Source organism: Hydra viridissima, unplaced genomic scaffold (assembly GCF_058129835.1).
Source record: "Hydra viridissima isolate aposymbiotic clone 2 unplaced genomic scaffold, HvirCarnegie_v1 scaffold_2, whole genome shotgun sequence".
Classification (NCBI taxonomy): domain Eukaryota; kingdom Metazoa; phylum Cnidaria; class Hydrozoa; order Anthoathecata; family Hydridae; genus Hydra; species Hydra viridissima.
Genome location: NW_028324301.1, coordinates 26,597,952 through 26,623,042, shown reverse-complemented (window position 1 = coordinate 26,623,042; position 25,091 = coordinate 26,597,952). Strand labels below are relative to the sequence as shown.

Sequence of the window (25,091 nt, the reverse complement as noted above, 5' to 3'; positions counted from 1 at the left end):
ACAGTTGCAACCTCTAGCCGTTTGCTAAAACAGCTTGCTAGGACAACCAAATCAATCATATGTTGTGAAAATTTCTTTTTGTTCAACTGACTAAGGAAGATCGAGCGAACGCTTTTTTTTTTATAACTTGTTTGTATCATATTGCTATTAAGAAAACAGCGTTGTGTATACTAAACGTGACATAATTGGCAATTATCCGTAACTAAAAATAAGATAGAAATTACAAACTTGATACCATATTTTAATTACTCTAACAAAACTAGACGTCATCGCGTGAGAAAATAAATGTTCATAACACATAACCTATTTTTTTGTTTTTTTTTTCTTCTCTTTTTTCCTTTTAATCTCTTTTCTTTCGTCCAAAAAGCGTTTTGATTTTTGCCTCGCCACAAGCGATGAAATCGATAAAAAAAACCTGCTCGGACATTCTCAATTCTCAACAACAAAAGCAATCAAAGTTCTAGCTCTCGAGCACGTGCGCCGACAGGTTGATGAAACCGTTCAAATATGCTCGATCGCTAGAATTTAAAGAAAGAAACAAGCCAGAAACAAACCAAAATAAAAAAAAGCCAAAAACAAAAATGGACATCTTTAGAACGCTTAAATTTTATAAAATATTTTCCTCTGCGTTTTTAACCAGCTAAACTGTCGTAAAGTTTTTTCGGTGCAGTTCATTTAAAAAACTTAGTTTTCAACTTTTAAACGTTTTAGACTTCTCGTTTAAGGCAGTCGAAAGAAATGAGTCGACTCACTCTCTCTCTCCCTATTCGGTTTTGTTTTTGTTTATTTGTTTTTGTTTTTTCTTCGTTTGCCTTCGTTTGCCTTTGTTTGCTTTTGGAAAAGTTGTCGCCATGCGAGACTTAGTTTTTTTTTTTTTTTGCTCAAATTGAGCACAAGTGAGTTTCTAGTCTTGAAAGTGTGCAAAGTGTGGGCCAATCTGGTGGCTGGAGTGATGACACGTGAATGCTGGAAATTCCAGACTTTGAGCGGATTCAGCGTACATAGAAAGAAAATGTAGCATTCACGTGGGTCTCTCCTAAGCGTGCCATTGGTCGGTCTGCTGTCCTTAAGTACCCCCCTCCCCCCCCTCAACGTCACGTTTGCTCAACTTTCTCGGTCTTTGGCGCCCAGAGAAAGCTTGAGGAAGGATAAAAAATGGCGAGGTTTCGGTACTGCGTTTTCTGTTTTTCTTATTTGTTTTTGTTTGTTTGCTTGTTTGTTTGTTTGTTTGTTAATTTTTTTAATTTTTTTTTTTTTTTGTTTGTTTCGTTCGTTTGTTTGTTTGTTTGTTTCGTTTGCTTCGTTTGTTTTGTGATGTTTTGTTTTCCCTTCTTGATGGCACAAAACAGAAGCAAACAAGACTTTCGGTTATATTCGGTTATATTCGGTTCAATAAAAGTTTGTTGGTTTCTGCACAACAACAACAACAACCACAACAACAAAAGTCCCTCTGTCCCTCAAAAGCAGTTTCTCCTCTGTCCTAAAGAAGAGCCTCTTTGTAATCGATCTTGTCTGAATGCAGCTCTCCTTTTGCCTACAGGTTTTTATTCCAACCCTTTTGTTGTTGTTAGTGCCATGTTGTTGTTATTGTTATACTCTGTAAAAGCAGTTGTTGCTGTTGTACTTGTTTGTTGTTTCTAAAGACACTGTTGTTGCTGCTGTTAGCGCTGTTAGTAATCACCCACTTGGCTTGTATTTTTGTTTCTTGTTTTTGTTTTTTGTTTTATTTATAAACACTCTCTGAGTAAGTGATGCTGTTGCTGTTGTTGTTGTTACAGTTGCAATGAGTGTTTGTTAATGTTCCCCCACTTGGCTTGTACTTTTGTTTTCTGTTTTGTTTTTTTTTTGTTTTTGTTTTTTTTTTCTCAACACTCTCTGAGTAAGTGATGCTGTTGCTGTAGTCGTTGTTATAGTTGCAATGAGTGTTTGTTAATGTTCACCAACTTGGCTTGTTTATAATCTATTTTATTTTATCAACACTCTCTGAGTCAGTGATGGTGTTGCTGTTGCTGTTGTCGTTATTATGCTTGCAATGGGAGTTGTTACTGTTCACCCACTTTGCTTGTTTTGTTTTTATTTCTTTATTTTATCAACACCCTTTGAGCCAGTGATGCTGTTGCTGTTGTTGTTGTTATAGTTGCAATGAGTGTTGTTAATGTTCACCCACTTTGCTTGTGTTTTTGTTTTTGTTTATCAACACCCTTTGTGTCAGTGATGCTGTTGCTGTTGTTCTTATTACAGTTGCAATGAGTGTTTGTTAATGTTCACCAACTTGGCTTGTTTATAATCTATTTTGTTTTATCAACACTCTCTGAGTCAGTGATGCTGATGCTGTTGTTGTTATTGTGCTTGCAATAAGTGTTGTTAATGTTCACCCACTTTGCTTGTTTTGTTTGTGCTTTTGTTTTTGTTTATCAACACCCTTTGAGTCACTGATGCTGTTGCTGTTGGTGTTATTATAGTTGCAATGAGTGTTAATGTTCACCCACTTTGCTTGCTTTATTTGTTTGTTGCTTTTTTTTTTATCAACACCCTGCGAGTTAGTGATGCTGTTGCTGCTTTTGTCATTTTACTTGTATTTATAGTTGTTACTGTTCAGCCACTTTGCTTGTTTTTTAATCTGTTTTATTTTATCACCACTCTCTGAGTCAGTGATGATGTTGCTGATGCTGTTGTTGTTATTTTACTTGCAATGATAGCTGTTACTGTTCAGCCACTTTGCTTGTTTTGTTTGTTTGTTTGTTTGTTTTTTTTATCAATATCCTCTGAGTAAGTGATGCTGTTGCTGTTGTTGTTGTTATAGTTGCAATGAGTGTTTGTTAATGTTCCCCCCCTTGGCTTGTACTTCTGTTTTCTGTTTTGTTTTGTTTTTGTTTTTTTTGTTGTTTTTTTTCTCAACACTCTCTGAGTAAGTGATGCTGTTGCTGTAGTCGTTGTTATAGTTGCAATGAGTGTTTGTTAATGTTCACAAACTTGGCATGTTTATAATCTATTTTATTTTATCAACACTCTCTGAGTCAGTGATGCTGATGCTGTTGTTGTTATTATGCTTGCAATAAGTGTTGTTAATGTTCACCCACTCTGCTTGTTTTGTTTGTGCCTTTGTTTTTGTTTATCAACACCCTTTGAGTCACTGATGCTGTTGCTGTTGGTGTTATTATAGTTGCAATGAGTGTTAATGTTCACCCACTTTGCTTGCTTTATTTGTTTGTTGCTTTTTTTTTTATCAACACCCTGCGAGTTAGTGATGCTGTTGCTGCTTTTGTCATTTTACTTGTATTTATAGTTGTTACTGTTTAGCCACTTTGCTTGTTTTTTAATCTGTTTTATTTTATCACCACTCTCTGAGTCAGTGATGATGTTGCTGATGCTGTTGTTGTTATTTTACTTGCAATGATAGCTGTTACTGTTCAGCCACTTTGCTTGTTTTTTTTTTGTTTTTGTTTTGTTTGTTTGTTTGTTTGTTTTTTTATATATCCTCTGAGTTAGTGATGCTGTTGTTGTTATTATGCTTTCAATGAGAGCTGTTACTGTTCACCCACTTTGTTTGTTTATAATCTGTTTTATTTTATCAACACTCTTTGAGTCAGTGATGCTGATGCTGATGCTGTTGTTGTTATTATGCTTGCAGTGAGAGTTGTTACTGTTCACCCACTTTGCTTGCTTATTGTCTATTTTATTTTGTCAACACTCTCTGAGTCAGTGATGCTGATGCTGATGCTGTTGTTGTTATTATGCTTGCAATGAGAGTTGTTACTGTTCACCCAATTTGCTTGTTTTGTTTTTTTATTTGTTTTTTTGTTTGTTTTTGTTTTGCTTGTTTTTTTTTATCAATACCCTCTGAGTCAGTGATGCTGTTGCTGTTGTTGTTGTTGTTGTTATAGTTGCAATGAGTGTTTGTTAATGTTCCCCCACTTGGCTTGTACTTTTGTTTTCTTTTTTGTTATGTCAACACTCTCTGAGTCAGTGATGCTGATGCTGTTGTTATTATGCTTGCAATGAGAGTTGTTACTGTTGTAGTTATGTCTGTCATTTGTCCTTGTTAGCAAGTTCTATTTGCCCTCTCTTGCCTTTTTTCAACACAGTTTCTTTCTTTGAGTCATATGGTTGCGAGATCCTCTCAAACTCCATCTCTTTATTTATTTGTTTCTTTTTTTTTTTTTTTTTTCTCATTCTCCTTCTCATAATAGCAATCACTGCTGCCACCATGCATGTAATGCTAGTTGCTCTCATTCTTTTTCATTTGCTAGTGGAAACTTTGTTTCTTCTTGTTGCTCTCTTTTCTTTCTTTTTTCTCTTTTGCAGAGGATTCGAAAAAACACAGCTCTTCCCTGCAGTTGTAAACATTCCAGGATTCCAGGATGCAGGCAGAAGAAAAACACTCTCACTAACTGTCTTCTTTTTTTTAGCATAAACCGTTGCAAACAAACACCTGAACATGTCTTCTTCACAAGAAAACAACACTGTTGTTGCCCCTTCTCCGAACTCTAAAGCGAAAAAAAAGAAAAGAAGGCAGTCACAAGAACAGAGAGACTTAAAGCTCAAAAACAAAGTCAGGGCCGCATTAGTTGCAGCGTGTGGCTCCGTAAACAGGGTTGTACCTTTCTATGGTACCAAGAAGAGGTACGCTGTTAGCTGTCCGATGCCTTTGTGCAAACATTCCTCCACAAGCATTAAAAGACACTTGACTAAAAAAGATCATTCTTGGACTTTGGATGAAGCTTCCATCTTTTACTCTGCAATGGTCAGGAAGTTTCAGCATGCTCGTCTCGAACGCAAGTCCGGCTGTCCAAAACCTTACCCCTGTTTGCAATGTTGGAAGTATTACGACCGACTGGACATACACTTGAAAGAGACTCATTTCTACGATTCCAAGACGATCAAACAAAAGATTGCAGAGGCAAAGCGATACGACAACGACAAGCTCTATGTCCCTCAATTTATTCGACCTGCCTTCTTTGGTATTAAGCCAGTAGCTGAACAAGCGTCTGCATCAGGCTCTGCATCCTCTGCTCCTGGGCCTTCCTCCTCTTTTTCTTCTCCGGTTCTTTCCTCTGATCCTCTTTTAAGCTTGCCCTCATCAGTTGCTGGTTCGTCCGAGGCTCCTTCTGCAAACCACTGCACCTCTGTAGAAAACAAAGAGCTGAACACCGAATCCGTCCTAGACTCTGATTTTAATTCCTTAAAGCACTTGGTTTCCAACTCCTCCGTCTTGACAGAAGATAAGAGACTCTTGTTTCAGCTGGACAAAGATGCTTTTCACTTTTATTACCAGTCAGCAGATGAGCTCTTCAGAGATTTTGAAAAGTGGCTTGTGGTAGCCAACAACAACACTTTGTCACAAGCAAAGATCTACAAAAATGCAGTTGTTGAAATATTGACATGTTGTGACAGCACGCTGACGCTGCACCCGAACGCTCTCACCAATTCCAACGTTTTGGAGGATAGATACTTTTCCATGCACTTTAAAAACATTCAGCTCAATTCCAAGCTGAGTGAACTTGACCAAACAAAAGCCATGTCTTGTCACACGTTGTACAACCGCCTTGTCTACCTTTGTCTCCTGTTTCGTTTCAGTGAAGCCAGGAATGTCTATTTCGGACTTTCTCATGAGGCCATCCGACGTTTGCGCTGCAAGGTGGAGGAGTTACAAAAAGTGCTGAGGCCCTTTCGTTCTTTGAGGAGGAGCCTTGTGAAAAGCAAAAAATGCATCAACATCATCAATGTCAGTTTGCTGAACGAATATGGCAAGTCTGCATACGTAAGACAGTTAGTGGAATCGATTAGAAAGCCGTCTCTTACACCGACTAGAGACAATGCTGTGTCTCTACGAAACCATCTTCTGCTCTCTGTCACTGTAATTAACAGTTTAAGAAAATCTAACATTGCTCTTTTAAACATTAGAGACTACATGGCTGCTGAGAAGAGTGAGTGTGGATATTGCATTGTGCAAGAGCGCTACAAAACAGCATACAAGTACGGAGCCAAAAACATTCTAGTGCCGAACGACTTGAAAGTGTTGATCGATATTTATTTGCTGAGATACAGAGACCTTCTTGTCAACGACTCTCACTACATGGCTGCAGACACCAAGACTGTTTTGGAGTTGAGCGACTGCTACAGGCCCCTTTTTCCATCGATGAGACCCAACAAAGACGAATGTGTGACACTCGGTGCAACTAGAGTGCCTGTTTACCAGATGGGTTCCTCTGCTATCTCCTCTTGCCTGACGTCCTGCTTCAGAAAAAGCCAAGTAAACATTCCCATGAAGCGTCTTACTCCCACTTGCATTCGCGGTTCGATAGCCACTTACTTTGCCAACAACAGCAAAGAAGATCGCGAGCGGTTTGCTACACTCTACATGAAGCACAGCAGGAACACAATGGATAGCTTTTATGTGTCCCAGTGGAACGCTGCAGAGGAGTTGCGCTTTGCCCTGGGCATCGGACAGTCCTTCGGAGTCATAGAGTCTTTGACTGTTGAAAAGTCTGAGAGACCACCAAAGAAGGAGAAGGATGTGATGGACTGGCTCCAAACTAATGCAGAGGAGTACGGTTTTCATGAGGTTGAGGACATCTTTGAGGAAGATTTAGACTCCGGTTCTGACTCTGAAGAATGTGCTGCTACTTTCAGCTGTACCACAGTGGTTCCGTTTTCTCCAGCTGTAGAAAACAATGTTCCTTTAGAGGATAGCAACGACCATGCCGTAGATTTCTTGTGTGAACCTACCTCAACTCCTGTTTCGTCTGTTCCATCTGAACAAACAATCGCTGGTCCAGTTCTTGAACTATCCCCTGCTCTTGCACAACTAGTTCCTAACGAACAAGCTGTTTGTATGGATGTAGATCAGACTCTAGCTGTTCCTGTTGGCACAGCTTGTTCTCCTCTTGCATTAACATTATTTCCTGATGAACCGGATTTTATTGAACACCATGCAAAACTTTCTCCAGTTTACTTTAATGAGCAAGTGGTTGCCAAACCTGTTTCTGCTTCTCCTTCTCAGCAAGTCGCTTTCTGTCCTTCAAAAGAGGTCTTTTCTGTTCCTCTGACTCCTAGCCTTGTTGCTTTTCAGCAAACATTGGCCAAACCCAGTTTGTTTCTTTCATCTGATCCAGTTTCAGCTGTTCCTGTCCAACAGGCTGGTACTGTTCTTGCAAAGCAGCTCTCACCTTATGCTGTTCAATCTGTTGGTAGCCTATTTAGCCAAAGTCTTGCCTCTACATCCAGAGGTAAATTCTTTTTGATTTTTGATTTTTGATTTTTATGCAAATCTCAACACGCTTTCAAAAAATGAAAATGCCCAAATCAACTCCTTGCTCTATTGTTATTGTTAGAGCTGTAAAAAAAACAAAACAAAACAAAAAAACAACACAGAAGTGTGTATGTATTTGTTGCAGGACTAATTCTGTGATTGCTTAAATGTTTATACAAGTGAATGATACTAAAACTGATTATGTTTTAGAAGTAAAAGATCCAAGAAGAAAAAAAATCAAGTTGGAAATGCCATCTTTCACTCAAGAACTCATCGGTAATGTAAAACCTAATTTATACAAAGATATATAAACACAAACCTCTTCTTGCACAATTTCAGATGGTTAACTGTTAACAAAAACTAGCCATCATTGCTAAGTGCACTTTTAGAAAGTTGTGTCTACCCGATTTCTAATGATGAAGTTAGAAACATCACCGTTAGAAATCATGCACAGCTTGTTATCATCTCTAACACTTAGAAACTGTTGATGGTTTTTATGAATTAGAAAAATGAACATGGTTTTATTTTATTTCAGGATCAACTCAGCCAAGAACAAAGGAAAACAAAGCAGAAGTTAGCCAATGCCATTTAGGTAATCTTTCAAAAACCAGTTATTGCTATCAGTGCAAACAATAAGGTCAACAAAAAAAAATAAATAAAAAAACAGAATAAATCTTGTCTTACTTCAGAACCAAATGAATATTTGATTTAATCACTTTGTGTTATGACTTGAGTTTGTAAAATTTTAGATGAAATAGTTGAAGAGCTGAATGCTTGCCCTGGCCACAACGAATGGTTCAACACCAGAAGTTTTCCACGATGTGCAGCTTTGGTGTTGGCATACATCTTGCAAGACGTGTTTACAGATGTAAGCTCAAGTTGCTCGTACAAAGATTACCTTGGCATCTTGGCAAATCATAGCAGTGACAAGCTCATTCATGTCTTGCAAAAGTACTCCTACCAAAGCCATATTAAAGACAAAATTAAAAACATGAAGCTAAAAATTCAAAAAGAGGGTAGTTTAGAAAAGTTTGTTCAATATGGCAATATCGTGAAACCATTTATGTAGTTTAGATAAGTTTGTTCAGTTTGGCAATAAAGATGGGCCTTTTGTGTAGTTTGTTTTATCTATGCTTTTGCAAATATTTTTATCTGTTTCGCTAAAGACATAATAAACAAGAAGTTCTGTTAAACTGTTCTCACATTTCTTATTTAAAGATAGTTCAAACTTTTTTTTATCTTTAAAAAAAAAAAAAAGAAGTCGTTTTGTTATTCTGTGAAAACTTTTAATAGAGTTGCATTTAGAATTACTTCTGATGTTTTTAAGAGTTTGTTAAAAAGCAAAATAATATTTCCTGTGATGTTAAACTGCATAAGTGAAATTTAAAAAAGGAAAACTGCTCCAACCATTTTTCGGAAAAAGAAATCAAAAAGTTCCTTATTTTAAAAGATCTAGACATCCATTTCTTCTTCAGCAAAATAGCGAGGCTTTTTTATGAACTCTTACTCTCTATTTTTTCATATCTTTACACAAAGGATTTTATTTAGTTCAATGTAAACATACATAGAAGTATATTATGTTTTTTTTTTTTTTTTTGTTTTTATGCAGTCTAACTTTTGTTTCACTTCTATTTTATTTTACGTTTATCTTGTATTTTATCATGCCTTATTGGTTTTTGCGTTTTGTGATGTCAAGCTGCGTAAGCTAAACTTAAAAGGGGAAAACTACGCTAACTTTTCTTTGAAAAAATATTCAAGAAGTACCTTAAACGAAAGAGAAAGCACACGAATCTTGCCATCCAATTCTTCTTCTGCAAAGTAGCGAGGCTTTTTATGTACTTTTGCTCTCTAATTTATCTCTATTTACGCAAAGGGTTTTATTTCAATGTAAACACGTATAAAAGAATACTTTGTTAAAAATAATGTTAAAGGAGTTGCGTAAAAAAAAACGTCTGAATAAAGTTTCTTTACAAAAAAAACAACTAAGAAACAAGCGCGCCTAAGAAAAACCAGATCGCGATTCACTAAGTCAAAAAACGAAAGAAACAAAGTTTAAAAGGTCTTTCTAGACAACAAATTCTATTTTTGGCAATGCAGTTTTTGTATTTATGCAACCTAACTTTTGTTTGACTTCTATTTTATTTTACGTTTACCTTGTATTTTATCTTGCCTTTTTGTGTTTTGTGATGTCAAGCTACATAATCTAAACTTAAAAGAAGGAAACTAGGCTAACTTTTCTAGTAGAATATTATGTTGTTGGTTTTGTATGCAGCCTAACTTTAGTTTCATCTATATTTTATTTTGCGTTTATCTTATATTTTATCTTGTCTTTTTGAGTTTTGTATTTTGTGATGTCAAGCTACATAATTTAAACTTAAAAGAAGAAAACTAGGCTAACTTTTCTTTGAAAAATTGTTCAAAAACTACCTTACACCGATAGAGATAGCTCACGAATTTAAAAAGTTGCATCTATTCATCTTCTTCTTCAGCAAAGTAAAGCTTTTTATGCACTTTTACTCTCTAACTTACCTATATTTGCGTAAAGGATTTTATTTAATTCAATTTAAACATAACTAGTAGAATATTATGTTGTTGGTTTTGTATGCAGCCTAACTTTAGTTTCATCTATATTTTATTTTGCGTTTATCTTATATTTTATCTTGTCTTTTTGAGTTTTATATTTTGTGATGTCAAGCTACATAAGCTAAACTTTAAAGAGGAAATTTACGCTAACCTGTCTTTGAAAAACTATTCAAAAACTACCTTTAACAAAGTAGCGAGGCTTTTTATGCGCTTTTACTCTCTAACATACCTATTTTTGCGCAAAGGATTTTATTTAATTCAATTTAAACATGCCTAGTAGATTATTATGTTGTTGGTTTTTTATGCAGCCTAACTTTAGCTACATCTATTTTTCATTTTACGTTTGTCTTATATTTTATTTTATCTTTTTGTGTTCTGTGATGTCAAGCTACATAAGCTAATGTTAAAAGAGGAAAGCTGCGCTAACCTTTCTTTGAAAAACTATTCGAAATCTATTTTTGAGATAATCTAGATTTAAAAGAGGAACACTACGCTAATTTTGCTTTGAAAAAACTCTCGAAAACTAACTTATTCGATAGAGATAGCACACAAATTTAAAAAATTGTATCTACTCATCCACTTCTTCTACAGCAAAGTACTGAGGCTTTTTATGCACTTTTATTCTCTAACATACCTATATTTGCGCAAAGGATTTTATTTAACTCAATGTAAACATACATAGAAGAGTATTGTTACCCGTTTGTTTTATGCAGCCTAACTTTAGTTTCATCTATACATTATATTGCGTTTACCTTATATTTTATCTTGCCTTTGTTAGTTTTGTGTTTTGTTATGTCAAGCTTCATAATCTAATCTTAAAAGGGGAAAACTGCGCTAACTTTTCTTTGAAAAAGTACTCAAAAAGGACCTAAATCGATATAGATAGCTCACAATTTTAAAAAGTTGCATATAGTCATCTTCTTCTTCAGCAAAGTATCGAGGCTTTTTATGGATTTTTACTCTAACTTTCCTATATTTGCGCAAAGGACATTATTTAATTCAACTTAAACATGCCTAGTAGATTATTATGTTGTTGGTTTTTTATGCAGTCTAAACTTTGTTACATCTATATTTTACGATTAACTTATATTTTATCTTGCCTTTTTGAGCTTTGTGTTCTGTGATGTCAAGCTACATAGTCTAAACATAAAAGAGGAAAACTACGCTAAACTTGCTTTGAAAAACTATTCAAAAACTACCTTTAACAAAGTAGCGAGGCTTTTCATGCACTTTTACTCTCTAACATACCTACATTTGCGCAAAGGATTTTATTTAATTCAATTTAAACATGCCTAGTAGATTATTATGTTGTTGGTTTTTTATGCAGCCTAACTTTAGTTTCATCTATATTATGTTTTAGGTTTATCATATATTTTATCTTTTCTTTTTGAGTTTTGAGTTTTGTGATGCCAAGCAACTTAAGCTAAACTTAAAAGTGGAATGCTACGCTAACCTTTCTTTGAAAATCTATTCATAAACTACCCTAGACAAAAGCTAGATTTAAAAGAGGAAAACTACACTATTTTTACTTTGAAAAAACTTTCGAAAACTACCTTAATCGATAGAGATAGCACACGATTTTAAAAAATTGCATATAGTCATCCACTACTTCTGCAGCAAAGTAGCGAGGCTCTTTATGCACTTTTTCTCACTAGTTTGCTTATATTTACGCAAAGGAATTCATTTAATTCAATCCAAACATATATAGAAGATTATTATGTTACGATTTTTTTTTTCTTTTATGCAGCCTAACATTTATTTCACCTACATTTTATTTTACGATTAACTTTTATATTACCTTTCCTTTTAGTGTTTTGTGTTTTGTGATGTCAAGCTACATAAGCCAAACTTTAAAGAGGAAAACTACGCTAAGCTTTCTTTGAAAAACTATTCAAAAACTACCTTAAACAAAGTAGCGAGGCTTTTTATGCACTTTTACTCTCTAACATACCTACATTTGTGCATAGGGTTTTATTAGATTCTAGTAGGTTATTACGTTGTTGTTTTTTTATGCAGTCTAACTTTAGCTTCATCTATATTTTATTTTACGTTTATCTTATATTTTATTTTGTCTTTTTGAATTTTGTGTTTTGTGATGTCAAGCTACATAAGCTAAACTTAAAAGAGGAAAGCTACGCTAACCTTTCTTTGAAAAGCTGTTCAAAAACTACCTTAGACATAATCTAGATTTAAAAGAGAAAGACTACGCTATTTTTGCTTTGAAAAATCTTTCGAAAACTACCTTAATCGATAGAGATAGCACAGGATTTTAAAAAGTTGTATCTAGTCATCCACTTCTTTCACAGCAAAGTAGCGAGGCTTTCTATGCGCTTTTACTCTCTAACATACCTATTTTTGCGCAAAGGATTTTATTTAATTCAATTTAAACATGCCTAGTAGATTATTATGTTGTTGGTTTTTTATGCTGCCTAACTTTAGCTACATCTATTTTTCATTTTACGTTTGTCTTATATTTTATTTTATCTTTTTGTGTTCTGTGATGTCAAGCTACATAAGCTAATGTTAAAAGAGGAAAGCTGCGCTAACCTTTCTTTGAAAAACTATTCGAAATCTATTTTTGAGATAATCTAGATTTAAAAGAGGAACACTACGCTAATTTTGCTTTGAAAAAACTCTCGAAAACTACCTTATTCAATAGAGATAGCACACAAATTTAAAAAATTGTATCTACTCATCCACTTCTTCTTTTTATGGATTTTTACTCTCTTATTTACCCAAATTTGCGCAAAGGACTTTACTTAATTCAACTTAAACATGTCTAGTAGATTATTAAGTTGTTTGTTTTTTATGCAGCCTAACTTTAGTTTCATTTATATTTTATTTTACGTTTATCTGATACTTTATCTTGTCTTTTTGTGTGTTGTTTTGTCAAGCTACATAAGCTAAACTTAAAAGTGGAAAAGTACGCTAACCTTTCTTTGAAAATCTATTCAAAAACTGCCTTAGACATAAGCTAGATTTAAAAGAGGAAGACTACGCTATTTATGCTTTTAAAAAACTTTCGAAAAATACCTTAATCCATTGAGGTAGTGCACGAATTTACAGTCATCCACTTCTTCTATAGCAAAGTAGCGAGGCTTTTTATGCACTTTTGCGTTCTAATTTATCTCTGTTTACGCATATGGTTTTTGTTTATTTCTATGTAATGATATACAAAAGAGTATTTTGTTAAAGATTATGCTGCAGGAGCTGCGTAAAAAAACTCTGGCGACCTTTCCTTAAGAAAAAAGCAACTGAAAGACATGTGCGCCTTAGAAAATTCAAATCGCGATTCACCAAATTAAAAGACGAAAAGAACGAACTTTAAAAGCTCTCACTAGACATTTGTGTTTATGATAGGCAATGCAGTTTTTGATTTTATGCAGCCTAACATTTGTTTCATCTATATCTTATTTTACGTTTATCTTATACTTTATCTTGCCTTTTTGAGTTTAGTATTTTGTGATGTCATGCTAAATAAACTATACTTTGCTAATTTTTATTTGAAAAAATATTCAAAAACTACCTGAATTATAAGCTAGATCTAAAGGAGGAAAACTACGCTAACTTTTCTTTAAAAAAAATATTTAAAAACTACCTTAAACATAAGCTATATCCAAAAGAGGAAAACTATGCTAACTTTTCTTTAAAAAAATATTTAAAAACTACCTTAAACATAAGCTAGATCTAAAAGAGGAAAACTACGCTAACTTTTCTTTGAAAAAATACTCAAAAACTACCTTAAACATAAGCTAGATCTAAAAGAGGAAAACTACGCTAACTTTTCTTTGAAAAAATACTCAAAAACTACCTTAAACATAAGCTAGATCTAAAAGAGGAAAACTACGCTAACAATTCTTTGAAAAAATATTCGAAAACTACCTTTAAACATGATTTAGATTTAATAGATGAAAACTACGCTAACATTTCTTTGAAAAAACATTCAAAAACTACCTTTAAACATGATTTAAATTTAATAGATGAAAACTACGCTAACATTTCTTTGAAAAAACATTCAAAAACTACCTTTAAACATGATTTAAATTTAAAAAAGGAAAACTACGCTAACATTTCTTTGAAAAAATATTCAAAAAGTACCTTAATCGAAAGAGATAGCACACGAAATTAAAAAGTTGCATTTAGTCATCCGTTTCTTCTTCATCAAAGTAGCGAGGCGTTTATGCACTTTTTATTCTCTAAGTTATCTCTACTTACGCAAATGGCTTTTGTTTATTTCAATGTAAAACTTTTCAAAAGAGTATTTTGTTAAAGATTATGCTGCAGGGGCTGTGTAAGAAAACTCTGGTGACCTTTCTTTAAGAAAAAGCAACTAAAGTAGATGTGCGCCTAAGAAAATCCAAATTGCGATTCACTAAATTAAAAGACATATACAACAAACTTTAAAAGTGAAACTATTTTTACAAGCGTATTTGGTAAAGATGAAATGTTCTTATGACATTTTAACGTTACGAAAGGGATTTTCTTCTGTTCAAATATTTATTACAATTTAAAGTGTTAAATAATGTTACAGAAACGACCTAAAACGCCTGTTGTATTAATTTAAACGAACAAAATAGATAAAAAAAAAGAAAAACTATCATTAAAAAAAAAAAAGTAAAAAAAGAAAAGAAATAGAAGTTGAGGAAAAATAAAAATAAGAACTTCTAACAAAGAGCTCTTCTTTTTATTTTTCAGATTTTAGATGCTTAATTCCTTGAATGAAAAGTTGAACTGATGACTCACTACTAAGGTTGTTCCTAGCCTTCCGTTCTCAAACTAGGCCATTCTGAGAGGCTGTTTGATTAAGTACCGTTGATAGTAGTATCGCACGTAAGAGACTTCTAAAACTCTGATTATTAATTCCTGGAATGAAGAGATGACTTCATACTCACTAACGAGGTTGTTCTTAGCCATCCGTTCTTAAACTAAGCAAAACAGTGAAGTTGTTTGATTAAGTATCACAGTTTGCTGATTTGCACATGCACCATTGCCGAAACTGTGATGCTTGGTTCCTTGATTGGATTGAAGAAGCTCATCACCATGCATTTTACAAGCTGTCCGTTGTTATGTTTTGCAATTCAGTGGTTCTGTTTTGCAATTCATTTTCTGTTTGTTTAAGTATCATCGATGGTGGTGTCGTGCATGCAAACTTTCCGAAACTCTGATGCTTGTTTTTCTTGAATGGAGAGATGAGCTTATACTTTAGGTGACTTTTAAAACTGCAGTAATTAGTGCCTCGAATGGAAAAACGAACTCATTCATTACAGACCAAGGTTGTTCCTGGCCATCCGTTAACATATTAGGCAACAGTACAGCGAAGCTGTTTGTTTTACAAGCTTTTGTCGTTTCGAGAAATCACTACATTAAGCATTCGATGGTGATACACGACTGATGGCCAGGTTCTGATTTTCGAATGAAAAGAAGAGTCGCATCCGACCACCGGTCGGCTTTCGACGCAAAACAGCTGTACACACTCGTCCAACGATCCAGTGACTAACTGTTGCAACGAGAAAGTTAGCTTTATTTGTCGTGCAGATTGTCCGCTTTGACGTAAAATGCTAGAAATTTGCTGAACGCTCGGTTTGCGCCGCCCAAGAGTCATTCTGTTTCTGCGTTGCCAGCGTCTGTCGGCTAAATACAACTGTAGACTCCGCGCAAGCTTTTTCACCGCAAAAGTTGTACAGAGCCACACCGAAGGCTAAAATCGACTTTAAGGTCGAAGGTTAAAATCGACCCTAGAGGTTTGAAAACGACGTCACGAAATTTTCAAGACATCATCGAAGAAAATTACGGCGGCCAGATGCAACTCTTAGTACTAACTTTACTAATCTTAGTACGTTAAGCATTCCAGTCGAGAGATCAGACGTTTTTTCGTCACCTAAGAGACCGGCCGATGCGTTTGCGACGCTGCGGAAAGAAAGAAGATGGCAAACCACAGGGTTGTTACCGTAACAAACCTCCGTGAGTACCTCCATCTCGAGTGGCTTTTGAAGAAACGTTCGTTTTAAACTCAAAGGGATGGTTGTTAAAGCTCACAAACGCCTGGTTAACGATTTTCTAACGGCAGACACCGTGTTTACAATGGATACAGACCGATTAACTGAGCCCAAAGCGCAAGATCTATCAGAAAACTCCTCTAGGTCGATGCAACGAGACGACTAGACACGTGCGTCTAAAGGCATTTTACAATTGAAGGACGCCCCTCGTGGGCCCTTTAACCTTAACACTAAACTCCTGCTTGATATCCTCGTCCCCAGGTTTCCAAACCGTAACCCCAACCCCCTCTAATCCTAACCCCCTTACCCTCTAACTCTCCCCCCTCAAAAAAACAAAAAACATAAAAAAGCAAACAAAACGAAAAAAAAACTTGCTTCCCTCCTCACTTTTAGCTCTAGGATGCAACACCTTTTTGCCGCCCTCCGCTAGAAGGGAGTAGGGAGTAACGAAAGCTTGACATCAAAGTAGCGTTTCGTATGAGATTTGTTTGCCAAAATTTGAGCGTTTTTAAAAAAGCCAAGACTTCGTCAGAGGGGTTTCTTCTTTTCTCCTAAAGCTATCGATCGATTAAAAAGCTCAAAGCAAAGAAATTCAAAACAAAATACAAAAACGGGAAGTTTTAGTTTCTGCACCACAAGCCAAGCACTAGTTCAAACTGGAGATAATAAAAGGAAATCGAATGATCTCACTTCTCAAACCACTGAGCTGCCATTGGTCGGCAGTCTCTTGTTTGGAGACCATTGAGCTGCCATTGGTTGGCTGTTTAATCGTTGCGATTGGTCGGCAGTTTTATCGTTGGAGACCATTGAGAGATATAAAAGGAATTTTTTTTTTGAGCACAACATTAAACGTTAAATCGTTAGATGTTGTTATAAAGGCACCATTAGAATGCGATGTCCTCAAATATTTTCCTCGATATTTTAATAAGTAAACAAAAACAAAACTAAGTCTTGCAACTGGCGAAAACTTTCAATAAGCAAACAAAGCAACAACTTTCCTTTCGAGTTTTTTACATTTTAAACAAAAGACAAACAAAGAAAAAAAAAAAACAAACAAAAACAAAAACAAAAACAAAAAAACAAAACAAAAACAAAACAGAAAAGGGAGAATGAGTGAGTCGACTGATTTCGCTCAACTGTCTTAAACGAGAAGTCATAAACGTTTGCTTGTGCCAGCAAGTTGCAAATTAAGTTGTAAATGAACTGCACCGCAAAAACTTAACCACAGTTTATTAAGCATATTAAGCCTTTGCTGACATGTTAAGACATTTTAAGCCTTTGCTATTATCATGAGGCTTTTGCTCCACGAGCCAAAAAAGTACGCTAGAGTTGACAAACTGCATCGCGGTCGAAAAGTGTAATTACGCCAACACTTTTATCCGTTTTAAGCATTTCGTTTTCGCACGAACAACAATTAAAGCAGCTCGTTGAGCTTAACGACGTTCGTATTTTTTTTCGAAGCCAAAACTTCGGCTATAAGTAGAATGAAGAGGCACTTCGAAAAACAACAAAGCTGTTCGCAGTCGATAGCAACGAGCGACAACATCTCTGCGAGTCTGGCATCAAGGTAAACAGTTTTTTTACATTTTCATTTGTTAGTGCCACTTTTGCGTACATTATGTATTCAAAAATTTGTTGCTGACGCTAGATTTTTCGTTTTCAATGAACAACAGTTGCAACCTCTAGCCGTTTGCTAAAACAGCTTGCTAGGACAACCAAATCAATCATATGTTGTGAAAATTTCTTTTTGTTCAACTGACTAAGGAAGATCGAGCGAACGCTTTTTTTTTTATAACTTGTTTGTATCATATTGCTATTAAGAAAACAGCGTTGTGTATACTAAACGTGACATAATTGGCAATTATCCGTAACTAAAAATAAGATAGAAATTACAAACTTGATACCATATTTTAATTACTCTAACAAAACTAGACGTCATCGCGTGAGAAAATAAATGTTCATAACACATAACCTATTTTTTTGTTTTTTTTTTCTTCTCTTTTTTCCTTTTAATCTCTTTTCTTTCGTCCAAAAAGCGTTTTGATTTTTGCCTCGCCACAAGCGATGAAATCGATAAAAAAAACCTGCTCGGACATTCTCAATTCTCAACAACAAAAGCAATCAAAGTTCTAGCTCTCGAGCACGTGCGCCGACAGGTTGATGAAACCGTTCAAATATGCTCGATCGCTAGAATTTAAAGAAAGAAACAAGCCAGAAACAAACCAAAATAAAAAAAAGCCAAAAACAAAAATGGACATCTTTAGAACGCTTAAATTTTATAAAATATTTTCCTCTGCGTTTTTAACCAGCTAAACTGTCGTAAAGTTTTTTCGGTGCAGTTCATTTAAAAAACTTAGTTTTCAACTTTTAAACGTTTTAGACTTCTCGTTTAAGGCAGTCGAAAGAAATGAGTCGACTCACTCTCTCTCTCCCTATTCGGTTTTGTTTTTGTTTATTTGTTTTTGTTTTTTCTTCGTTTGCCTTCGTTTGCCTTTGTTTGCTTTTGGAAAAGTTGTCGCCATGCGAGACTTAGTTTTTTTTTTTTTTTGCTCAAATTGAGCACAAGTGAGTTTCTAGTCTTGAAAGTGTGCAAAGTGTGGGCCAATCTGGTGGCTGGAGTGATGACACGTGAATGCTGGAAATTCCAGACTTTGAGCGGATTCAGCGTACATAGAAAGAAAATGTAGCATTCACGTGGGTCTCTCCTAAGCGTGCCATTGGTCGGTCTGCTGTCCTTAAGTACCCCCCTCCCCCCCCTCAACGTCACGTTTGCTCAACTTTCTCGGTCTTTGGCGCCCAGAGAAAGCTTGAGGAAGGATAAAAAATGGCGAGGTTTCGGTACTGCGTTTTCTGTTTTTCTTATTTGTTTTTGTTTGTTTGCTTGTTTGTTTGTTTGTTTGTTAATTTTTTTAATTTTTTTTTTTTTTTGTTTGTTTCGTTCGTTTGTTTGTTTGTTTGTTTCGTTTGCTTCGTTTGTTTTGTGATGTTTTGTTTTCCCTTCTTGATGGCACAAAACAGAAGCAAACAAGACTTTCGGTTATATTCGGTTATATTCGGTTCAATAAAAGTTTGTTGGTTTCTGCACAACAACAACAACAACCACAACAACAAAAGTCCCTCTGTCCCTCAAAAGCAGTTTCTCCTCTGTCCTAAAGAAGAGCCTCTTTGTAATCGATCTTGTCTGAATGCAGCTCTCCTTTTGCCTACAGGTTTTTATTCCAACCCTTTTGTTGTTGTTAGTGCCATGTTGTTGTTATTGTTATACTCTGTAAAAGCAGTTGTTGCTGTTGTACTTGTTTGTTGTTTCTAAAGACACTGTTGTTGCTGCTGTTAGCGCTGTTAGTAATCACCCACTTGGCTTGTATTTTTGTTTCTTGTTTTTGTTTTTTGTTTTATTTATAAACACTCTCTGAGTAAGTGATGCTGTTGCTGTTGTTGTTGTTACAGTTGCAATGAGTGTTTGTTAATGTTCCCCCACTTGGCTTGTACTTTTGTTTTCTGTTTTGTTTTTTTTTTGTTTTTGTTTTTTTTTTCTCAACACTCTCTGAGTAAGTGATGCTGTTGCTGTAGTCGTTGTTATAGTTGCAATGAGTGTTTGTTAATGTTCACCAACTTGGCTTGTTTATAATCTATTTTATTTTATCAACACTCTCTGAGTCAGTGATGGTGTTGCTGTTGCTGTTGTCGTTATTATGCTTGCAATGGGAGTTGTTACTGTTCACCCACTTTGCTTGTTTTGTTTTTATTTCTTTATTTTATCAACACCCTTTGAGCCAGTGATGCTGTTGCTGTTGTTGTTGTTATAGTTGCAATGAGTGTTGTTAATGTTCACCCACTTTGCTTGTGTTTTTGTTTTTGTTTATCAACACCCTTTGTGTCAGTGATGCTGTTGCTGTTGTTCTTATTACAGTTGCAATGAGTGTTTGTTAATGTTCACCAACTTGGCTTGTTTATAATCTATTTTGTTTTATCAACACTCTCTGAGTCAGTGATGCTGATGCTGTTGTTGTTATTGTGCTTGCAATAAGTGTTGTTAATGTTCACCCACTTTGCTTGTTTTGTTTGTGCTTTTGTTTTTGTTTATCAACACCCTTTGAGTCACTGATGCTGTTGCTGTTGGTGTTATTATAGTTGCAATGAGTGTTAATGTTCACCCACTTTGCTTGCTTTATTTGTTTGTTGCTTTTTTTTTTATCAACACCCTGCGAGTTAGTGATGCTGTTGCTGCTTTTGTCATTTTACTTGTATTTATAGTTGTTACTGTTCAGCCACTTTGCTTGTTTTTTAATCTGTTTTATTTTATCACCACTCTCTGAGTCAGTGATGATGTTGCTGATGCTGTTGTTGTTATTTTACTTGCAATGATAGCTGTTACTGTTCAGCCACTTTGCTTGTTTTGTTTGTTTGTTTGTTTGTTTTTTTTATCAATATCCTCTGAGTAAGTGATGCTGTTGCTGTTGTTGTTGTTATAGTTGCAATGAGTGTTTGTTAATGTTCCCCCCCTTGGCTTGTACTTCTGTTTTCTGTTTTGTTTTGTTTTTGTTTTTTTTGTTGTTTTTTTTCTCAACACTCTCTGAGTAAGTGATGCTGTTGCTGTAGTCGTTGTTATAGTTGCAATGAGTGTTTGTTAATGTTCACAAACTTGGCATGTTTATAATCTATTTTATTTTATCAACACTCTCTGAGTCAGTGATGCTGATGCTGTTGTTGTTATTATGCTTGCAATAAGTGTTGTTAATGTTCACCCACTCTGCTTGTTTTGTTTGTGCCTTTGTTTTTGTTTATCAACACCCTTTGAGTCACTGATGCTGTTGCTGTTGGTGTTATTATAGTTGCAATGAGTGTTAATGTTCACCCACTTTGCTTGCTTTATTTGTTTGTTGCTTTTTTTTTTATCAACACCCTGCGAGTTAGTGATGCTGTTGCTGCTTTTGTCATTTTACTTGTATTTATAGTTGTTACTGTTTAGCCACTTTGCTTGTTTTTTAATCTGTTTTATTTTATCACCACTCTCTGAGTCAGTGATGATGTTGCTGATGCTGTTGTTGTTATTTTACTTGCAATGATAGCTGTTACTGTTCAGCCACTTTGCTTGTTTTTTTTTTGTTTTTGTTTTGTTTGTTTGTTTGTTTGTTTTTTTATATATCCTCTGAGTTAGTGATGCTGTTGTTGTTATTATGCTTTCAATGAGAGCTGTTACTGTTCACCCACTTTGTTTGTTTATAATCTGTTTTATTTTATCAACACTCTCTGAGTCAGTGATGCTGATGCTGATGCTGTTGTTGTTATTATGCTTGCAGTGAGAGTTGTTACTGTTCACCCACTTTGCTTGCTTATTGTCTATTTTATTTTGTCAACACTCTCTGAGTCAGTGATGCTGATGCTGATGCTGTTGTTGTTATTATGCTTGCAATGAGAGTTGTTACTGTTCACCCAATTTGCTTGTTTTGTTTTTTTATTTGTTTTTTTGTTTGTTTTTGTTTTGCTTGTTTTTTTTTATCAATACCCTCTGAGTCAGTGATGCTGTTGCTGTTGTTGTTGTTGTTGTTATAGTTGCAATGAGTGTTTGTTAATGTTCCCCCACTTGGCTTGTACTTTTGTTTTCTTTTTTGTTATGTCAACACTCTCTGAGTCAGTGATGCTGATGCTGTTGTTATTATGCTTGCAATGAGAGTTGTTACTGTTGTAGTTATGTCTGTCATTTGTCCTTGTTAGCAAGTTCTATTTGCCCTCTCTTGCCTTTTTTCAACACAGTTTCTTTCTTTGAGTCATATGGTTGCGAGATCCTCTCAAACTCCATCTCTTTATTTATTTGTTTCTTTTTTTTTTTTTTTTTTCTCATTCTCCTTCTCATAATAGCAATCACTGCTGCCACCATGCATGTAATGCTAGTTGCTCTCATTCTTTTTCATTTGCTAGTGGAAACTTTGTTTCTTCTTGTTGCTCTCTTTTCTTTCTTTTTTCTCTTTTGCAGAGGATTCGAAAAACACAGCTCTTCCCTGCAGTTGTAAACATTCCAGGATTCCAGGATGCAGGCAGAAGAAAAACACTCTCACTAACTGTCTTCTTTTTTTTAGCATAAACCGTTGCAAACAAACACCTGAACATGTCTTCTTCACAAGAAAACAACACTGTTGTTGCCCCTTCTCCGAACTCTAAAGCGAAAAAAAGAAAAGAAGGCAGTCACAAGAACAGAGAGACTTAAAGCTCAAAAACAAAGTCAGGGCCGCATTAGTTGCAGCGTGTGGCTCCGTAAACAGGGTTGTACCTTTCTATGGTACCAAGAAGAGGTACGCTGTTAGCTGTCCGATGCCTTTGTGCAAACATTCCTCCACAAGCATTAAAAGACACTTGACTAAAAAAGATCATTCTTGGACTTTGGATGAAGCTTCCATCTTTTACTCTGCAATGGTCAGGAAGTTTCAGCATGCTCGTCTCGAACGCAAGTCCGGCTGTCCAAAACCTTACCCCTGTTTGCAATGTTGGAAGTATTACGACCGACTGGACATACACTTGAAAGAGACTCATTTCTACGATTCCAAGACGATCAAACAAAAGATTGCAGAGGCAAAGCGATACGACAACGACAAGCTCTATGTCCCTCAATTTATTCGACCTGCCTTCTTTGGTATTAAGCCAGTAGCTGAACAAGCGTCTGCATCAGGCTCTGCATCCTCTGCTCCTGGGCCTTCCTCCTCTTTTTCTTCTCCGGTTCTTTCCTCTGATCCTCTTTAAGCTTGCCCTCATCAGTTGCTGGTTCGTCCGAGGCTCCTTCTGCAAACCACTGCACCTCTGTAGAAAACAAAGAGCTGAACACCGAATCCGTCCTAGACTCTGATTTTAATTCCTTAAAGCACTTGGTTTCCAACTCCTCCGTCTTGACAGAAGATAAGAGACTCTTGTTTCAGCTGGACAAAGATGCTTTTCACTTTTATTACCAGTCAGCAGATGAGCTCTTCAGAGATTTTGAAAAGTGGCTTGTGGTAGCCAACAACAACACTTTGTCACAAGCAAAGATCTACAAAAATGCAGTTGTTGAAATATTGACATGTTGTGACAGCACGCTGACGCTGCACCCGAACGCTCTCACCAATTCCAACGTTTTGGAGGATAGATACTTTTCCATGCACTTTAAAAACATTCAGCTCAATTCCAAGCTGAGTGAACTTGACCAAACAAAAGCCATGTCTTGTCACACGTTGTACAACCGCCTTGTCTACCTTTGTCTCCTGTTTCGTTTCAGTGAAGCCAGGAATGTCTATTTCGGACTTTCTCATGAGGCCATCCGACGTTTGCGCTGCAAGGTGGAGGAGTTACAAAAAGTGCTGAGGCCCTTTCGTTCTTTGAGGAGGAGCCTTGTGAAAAGCAAAAAATGCATCAACATCATCAATGTCAGTTTGCTGAACGAATATGGCAAGTCTGCATACGTAAGACAGTTAGTGGAATCGATTAGAAAGCCGTCTCTTACACCGACTAGAGACAATGCTGTGTCTCTACGAAACCATCTTCTGCTCTCTGTCACTGTAATTAACAGTTTAAGAAAATCTAACATTGCTCTTTTAAACATTAGAGACTACATGGCTGCTGAGAAGAGTGAGTGTGGATATTGCATTGTGCAAGAGCGCTACAAAACAGCATACAAGTACGGAGCCAAAAACATTCTAGTGCCGAACGACTTGAAAGTGTTGATCGATATTTATTTGCTGAGATACAGAGACCTTCTTGTCAACGACTCTCACTACATGGCTGCAGACACCAAGACTGTTTTGGAGTTGAGCGACTGCTACAGGCCCCTTTTTCCATCGATGAGACCCAACAAAGACGAATGTGTGACACTCGGTGCAACTAGAGTGCCTGTTTACCAGATGGGTTCCTCTGCTATCTCCTCTTGCCTGACGTCCTGCTTCAGAAAAAGCCAAGTAAACATTCCCATGAAGCGTCTTACTCCCACTTGCATTCGCGGTTCGATAGCCACTTACTTTGCCAACAACAGCAAAGAAGATCGCGAGCGGTTTGCTACACTCTACATGGAACACAATGGATAGCTTTTATGTGTCCCAGTGGAACGCTGCAGAGGAGTTGCGCTTTGCCCTGGGCATCGGACAGTCCTTCGGAGTCATAGAGTCTTTGACTGTTGAAAAGTCTGAGAGACCACCAAAGAAGGAGAAGGATGTGATGGACTGGCTCCAAACTAATGCAGAGGAGTACGGTTTTCATGAGGTTGAGGACATCTTTGAGGAAGATTTAGACTCCGGTTCTGACTCTGAAGAATGTGCTGCTACTTTCAGCTGTACCACAGTGGTTCCGTTTTCTCCAGCTGTAGAAAACAATGTTCCTTTAGAGGATAGCAACGACCATGCCGTAGATTTCTTGTGTGAACCTACCTCAACTCCTGTTTCGTCTGTTCCATCTGAACAAACAATCGCTGGTCCAGTTCTTGAACTATCCCCTGCTCTTGCACAACTAGTTCCTAACGAACAAGCTGTTTGTATGGATGTAGATCAGACTCTAGCTGTTCCTGTTGGCACAGCTTGTTCTCCTCTTGCATTAACATTATTTCCTGATGAACCGGATTTTATTGAACACCATGCAAAACTTTCTCCAGTTTACTTTAATGAGCAAGTGGTTGCCAAACCTGTTTCTGCTTCTCCTTCTCAGCAAGTCGCTTTCTGTCCTTCAAAAGAGGTCTTTTCTGTTCCTCTGACTCCTAGCCTTGTTGCTTTTCAGCAAACATTGGCCAAACCCAGTTTGTTTCTTTCATCTGATCCAGTTTCAGCTGTTCCTGTCCAACAGGCTGGTACTGTTCTTGCAAAGCAGCTCTCACCTTATGCTGTTCAATCTGTTGGTAGCCTATTTAGCCAAAGTCTTGCCTCTACATCCAGAGGTAAATTCTTTTTGATTTTTGATTTTTGATTTTTATGCAAATCTCAACACGCTTTCAAAAAATGAAAATGCCCAAATCAACTCCTTGCCCTATTGTTATTGTTAGAGCTGTAAAAAAAACAAAACAAAACAAAAAAACAACACAGAAGTGTGTATGTATTTGTTGCAGGACTAATTCTGTGATTGCTTAAATGTTTATACAAGTGAATGATACTAAAACTGATTATGTTTTAGAAGTAAAAGATCCAAGAAGAAAAAAAATCAAGTTGGAAATGCCATCTTTCACTCAAGAACTCATCGGTAATGTAAAACCTAATTTATACAAAGATATATAAACACAAACCTCTTCTTGCACAATTTCAGATGGTTAACTGTTA

General features: G+C 36.1%; 1 protein-coding gene across 3 annotated transcripts; it reads left to right on the top strand.

The window, feature by feature from the left end:
* The first annotated feature begins 1,093 nt into the window (after positions 1–1,093).
* Positions 1,094–8,369, top strand: LOC149892657 (uncharacterized). Of its 3 annotated transcripts, none has more exons than XM_090078205.1 (5): positions 1,094–1,169; positions 4,410–7,229; positions 7,463–7,528; positions 7,788–7,844; positions 8,002–8,369. In XM_090078205.1, exons 2-5 carry the CDS (start codon positions 4,439–4,441, stop codon positions 8,319–8,321), a joined length of 3,234 nt encoding a protein of 1,077 aa, XP_089934331.1. In that variant the 5' UTR covers positions 1,094–1,169; positions 4,410–4,438; the 3' UTR covers positions 8,322–8,369. The 3 variants fall into 3 exon arrangements, with proteins under 3 accessions (XP_089934331.1, XP_089934333.1, XP_089934332.1); XM_090078207.1 differs by having other exon boundaries at positions 1,097–1,163; XM_090078206.1 differs by lacking the exon at positions 1,094–1,169 and having other exon boundaries at positions 3,651–7,229.
* Positions 8,370–25,091: the final 16,722 nt, after the last annotated feature.